Below are 5,150 nucleotides of genomic sequence, written 5' to 3'. Positions count from 1 at the left end.
TGTAGGGGGTAATCCCGATTCCACGTGAGCCAATAAAGTACGTGAATTAATTTATGTAAAGCCAATCAAAGGTGTGTTTTCCGCTCCAGTTACTGTGTGATCAGTGTTTTTGCTTCTAAAATTTGATTGACAGTAAAAGCAACATCTACTCATGCACATTGCACACATGGTTACAGATATGTAGATTGTTTGTACAAACTAAAATTCCTCACAAAAATTAATATTAGATGACTGCATCTCCAGCGTTGTTCATGCCAACATAACAGAAATAAGAAAAATAACTTCTTCCATGTTTCTCCATAAGTTCTAGTCTCTCAGCTTCTCCCAAGAGGCCGAGGTTTTCTCTAGCTCTCAACATATCAAGTGTTCCCATCAGCTCATCCTGCAGAGCCCCTAGTATAGCCTTCTCACGAGCTTCCCTCTCTCTAGCCCTCCTAGCTAGTTTCTCAGCATGGGCCTTCATCACTTTAGCTATGCATTCTTCACTGCAATAATATTTAATGTACTCTAGTTCTTGGTCTTCCCACACTCCCACATATTCCTCATATTCATTGAGAATATGGTGGTCATATTGTAATTCAATCCTCCTCTCTGTACGTTCTTTTCTTAGCTTTTCTATTTGTTCAGCATATCTCTTTCTTTGAGCTTCAGTGTTGTACTTCTGTTCCAGCAACAGTTTTTGTTCTCTTATTGTACGTGTGATGTTATCTTCCATCTCTTGATCAGCTCTTTCTCTTTCTAGCCTTCTTCTTTCTTCTAGCTGTTGTTCTAACCCCATATGTACCTCTCCAAGATATTCTTCTACATATCTTCTCCTTGCTTCTTCAGCTTCCTCTTTAGCATGTTGTTCTGCAGCCATCTTTTCCTGGAGACCTTGTTCTGCTGCTTGTCTCCTCTCTTGTGCTAACCTCATCCATTTCGTAGCATCATCTTCATCAAGAATCTCACCATTCCTACATGCAGAAGAAAAGTGTAATAACATCAGGTGTGTATGTTTAATGGTACAAGAATTTGACACCTAGTACAGCAAGTGAATTAAGAAGCCAATGGCATGTACATTATTTTACATATACCATCCTAATCATTTATAGTGTATGGATACAAAATTGAGTTGCCATAGCAAATACAATAAGTGTGCTCACCGAAAAGCTTCCTCTCTGCGCTTTCTGTAATATTCCATCTGAGCCTCACCAGATACCTCCTTACATAGTGCCAAGGCTGCGGCAATGTCTCCCATTTTAGAAATTTCATCTGGATCAATGTCCAAATCATCTGCCAATGCTCCTTTATGCCGCCTTGATCTTCTCTTCCCATCACGACCACTTCCATGTCTTCTGTGCTTTCTTCTGTCCCGAGCATACTTGTGTCTACCACTCCTTGTGAACTCAAACTCTGACTCATCTGAACTGTATGAAGAAGAATAGGAAGATGATCCTGTGCTGTAGTCATCTCCAGAGCCTCGATGTTTTCGTCTATGGTGTTTTCCATGTTTTCGTCTTCTGTGGTGTCTCTTTCTTCTCCCATCAGAGTATGTACTACCTGAGGATGAGCTCCATGACCCACTCTCATCACTGCTGTAGTAGGAGGAATCAGAGTAAGATGATGAGCCACTGCCATGATGTCTTCTTCTTCTTCTTCTCTTGTCACGATGTCTTCTTGACTTGTTAATCTTCTTCAAAACCTTATCAAGAACTCCACCTTTCTTGTTGCTCTTGGCTTCTAAGATTGCCTTGAGTGCAGTTTTCATATCAATTTTACCTTCTTTTAATGCCTTAAGGATTTTGCTTGTGATACCATCCTCATCATCTCCCAGTATGGCACTGTTTCCTTCCCTTAATGCTTGTAGTATCTTACTCATCATTCCACCATTCTCGTCATCTTCATCTATCAGTTGTGAGCTGTTCAGTACACCATTCTCCATCATTTGTAGGACAGCGGACACCAGTTGGTCACTCATCTTTCCTTGTTTTAGTTGCTCTATTACCTCATTCATGTCCAAATTGCCATCCCCAAACATTGATGCATCAATTGTTCCATTGTTAATCATCTCTAGCAGAGTGGCCACAAGCTTTTCATTAGGCATTCCAGATCCATCTCCTGCGATTTTCTTACGAAGCATCTCTTTAATCATCTCTTTCTCCTCAGCACTGATATCAGGGTTGTTGAGAAGGCTGCACAGAAAAGCTATCTCTTGAGCAGGATCATCTTGTAAAGCATCTAACATTTCGTCAGCTAGACCAGGGTTATCCAGTAATCCACCATTGAATAGCTGAAAGAGATCACCTTCCATGCCAGGTGGAAGTTTACCATTCTTAAACATTTGGGCCAAGAGTGCTTGAAATTGTTTAGCTGTCTCTTTGTCAAGTCCTTTTGCCAACAACTTCCTAAATGCTGGATCTTTTAACATCTTCATGAGTTCAACATGATCGGCCAAATTACTGAGATCACCTACAGGATAAAACCACACATTGATTGTATCTACATAGTGAAACATGTTTAGTACAATAATATTCACCTTTTAAGGATCTCAAAAGTTTGGCCAGGTTCTTTGCCTTGCCTTTGCCAAGCTGTCGATAAAGTTTGTCAATGATACGTGACAGCACAGCAGCTGCAGATGCTTGTAAACCACGATACACATACTCTCCAAATTTTGACCCATTAATCATCATGTCTGGGTAGTTGTCCCAGTCTATTGTTGAGTGCCTAGGAACACGGCATGGAATAAGGTGCTTTACGATTGGTGCCACTCCTGTTTTGTGTTTTGTATCCTTATTATCCACAGGTGGAGGTAGTAGTAATGATTCCTTGAGTAAAGCTTGCGTACTTGTACTCTTTGTGTCAACTTGGGAGAAGTTGACCATCTCAGGAACTTCATCTTTTTGTACTGATTGGGGCTGTGGAGGAGGTCCTTTTACTTTGATAGGTTGAGGAACAATTTCTCTCTTGATTGCAGCTGCAGCATTGATTTCTGGTGGGAGAGTAATGTTGATTTGCATTTTGATTGCACATTGACTTTGCTTGGGCACATCATTATAATCATCAAGGGTGACATTGACTCCAATTTGTGGGACAGATAAAGAAGAAGTGACAGTGTCATTGTTAGTATCAACTGTAATCTGTGATTCATATTGTTGATCTAGTATGGACCCATCCAATGTTATAGGATTGACTAATGGCTGTACATCTTCACTGGTCACAGTTACAAGATCACTAGCAATAGTGGATGGTGCTGCTTCTAAAACAGTTTCTTCATTTTCTGGTTTTTCTTCTGCAGTGGTGGTGGAATCTATTGATTGACTCTTGACTGGTACAATTTCACCATTAATTATAATAAAGTTGTTAGATTTTTCTGGGGAATTTGAGAACCCAACAAATTCATAATTTGGTTGTTTAGTGGATAAGTTATTGTAGAGCCTGGCAGGCCTCCTCTTTCGTCTAGTTGGAGAATTCTTCCGGTTAAGATTAGGATTGTTATTCTGGAGTGGCCCAAGATCTAATAATTTTACTCTTCCAGTATGTGACACAAATACTTCACTCTGTGACTGGTCAGGTAACAATGGCTTAGATTCAATCATGGAAGCTTCTGACTGGTCCAGTTCATTAGTGGACCTACCTAATATAGGAGTGGACTGGGTGAATATTGAGTTCAACCTTATTCTCCATGGTCTGAAGAAGTTAGTAGTGCTAGTATTCGTATCAATACCAGTGATACTTTGAGTGCTGTCCACACTTGAACTATTTTCAATACATTTCTTACTATTCTTCCGAAGTATACTCTTTCCTATAAATACCTATTATAGTTGTAATACTCTAATATTAGCCTCACCTTGTAGTGGAGGAAGCCATTTGCCACTTGCCTTCTTTTTATACAATTTCTGCTGTCTCCAATTGGCTTTAAATGGTCTTGCAAAGAACCTACTTCTTCCTTCTTTCATCCACCACTTATCTTTCTGTTGTTCACCCTCAACATTACCAGTTGCTAACACTGGTAGTTTAGTCAACTCATTGTCCACCTCATCAATATCAGATTCACTATTAATTCTCACAATGGATGGTAGTAACCTTCCTTGTGTTACTGTCATGTTGTGGTTACCATTGACAACACTGAAGTGTTGTTGTAGTATTAACACATACAAATACTCACATTAACAATATGGGGGAGGATTAGTAAAACAATTTAACACCTTAAGCTAAAAATGTAACCTACAAAACATAATTATGTTAGTAAGTGCAAATAACTTGCTATATATATACTGCATACATACCAAAGTATGTGTCATATTGCAGCTTGGCCTCATATGATTAAACAGTACTAGTTCAATCAATCATTTGGTATTCAGTTTGGTAACTCTATCTAGAAAAATAAGTTTACTCAATAGCTGTACTTACACTGCCAGCTGCTTCTGCTCTTGGACTGCTCTATTAAAATGGCTGCCCATCACACACTTTGAAAGTAATGACTGATTGTTGCATGAATGAAATTTTAAACAGCGCTATTATGAAAATGGAAGGGCACAATCAAAATAGTTACTTTGCAAAGCACTTTGCAAAGTAGCAGAGCCAGGGGTCTGTAGTGCATCATTCAGTCCCCACGGATCAAGGTAGTTGGGCTGAAATTGCTAAATGATCGTCTAGTAAATGATTTTCTCAGTAACTTATATATCACACTTTTTAATCCCATAGCCTGTGCAGTCAATGATATGTGACTGAATAGTGTAGGAAAATTAAAAATGAGTGCACTCTCTCCAGTATTAACAATTGAGTGCTACATTATGTAGCCAAGTATAAAGCTACTCAATACAGTGGGTAGGGTCTTGGCACAAGACTTGGATAAGCATGCAGTTTACAAATTAAACTTTTCAAGTAGCTAGCAGTAGTGATACACAGTGAAGATCTTTAAACTAAACTAAAACTTTATTATAATACATGTAGCTTTTATGTATTTCCATTCTTGATGGCAAATACATCACACGAGCTGGTAAAATGTACCACATGAATTGTTCAAGTATGCAGGCCTGCCAACCTGGAAAGTAAAAAAAATCTTGAGATTTCTGTACCTTTATTGTATTGCAGTGTGTAGTAAAAAACAACAACTGGTAGATGCTATGCTGAGACCAAAAAAAAAGGTCTCGACTTTTTAAACTTGAAAT

The 5,150-nt window shown here is 38.9% G+C and overlaps 1 protein-coding gene across 1 annotated transcript; it reads right to left on the bottom strand.

The window, feature by feature from the left end:
• Window positions 1–137: 137 nt before the first annotated feature.
• On the bottom strand, window positions 138–4,082 carry LOC136241310 (uncharacterized). The gene is made up of 4 exons (XM_066032504.1): window positions 3,827–4,082; window positions 2,516–3,781; window positions 1,143–2,448; window positions 138–953 (listed from the first exon to the last, which is right to left on the bottom strand). Exons 1-4 carry the CDS (start codon window positions 4,080–4,082, stop codon window positions 224–226), a joined length of 3,558 nt encoding a protein of 1,185 aa, XP_065888576.1. The 3' UTR covers window positions 138–223.
• Between the last annotated feature and the right edge of the window lie 1,068 nt (window positions 4,083–5,150).

The sequence above is a fragment of the Dysidea avara genome, chromosome 12, assembly GCF_963678975.1.
Source record: "Dysidea avara chromosome 12, odDysAvar1.4, whole genome shotgun sequence".
Taxonomy (NCBI): domain Eukaryota; kingdom Metazoa; phylum Porifera; class Demospongiae; order Dictyoceratida; family Dysideidae; genus Dysidea; species Dysidea avara.
The sequence above is the reverse complement of the archived record's forward strand: the minus strand, read 5'-3'. Positions and strand labels throughout refer to the sequence as shown.

What these genes read in the sequence shown, in the direction of transcription:
- LOC136241310 (XM_066032504.1), bottom strand. Translation starts at nt 4,082, where the DNA reads ATGACAGTAACACAAGGAAGGTTACTACCATCCATTGTGAGAATTAAT. An exon ending in ATGGCTTCCTCCACTACAAG is followed by an intron (nt 3,782 to 3,826) that starts GTGAGGCTAATA and finishes AGGTATTTATAG; the next exon opens with GAAAGAGTATACTTCGGAAG. An exon ending in CGCAGAGAGGAAGCTTTTCG is followed by an intron (nt 954 to 1,142) that starts GTGAGCACACTT and finishes TTCTGCATGTAG; the next exon opens with GAATGGTGAGATTCTTGATG.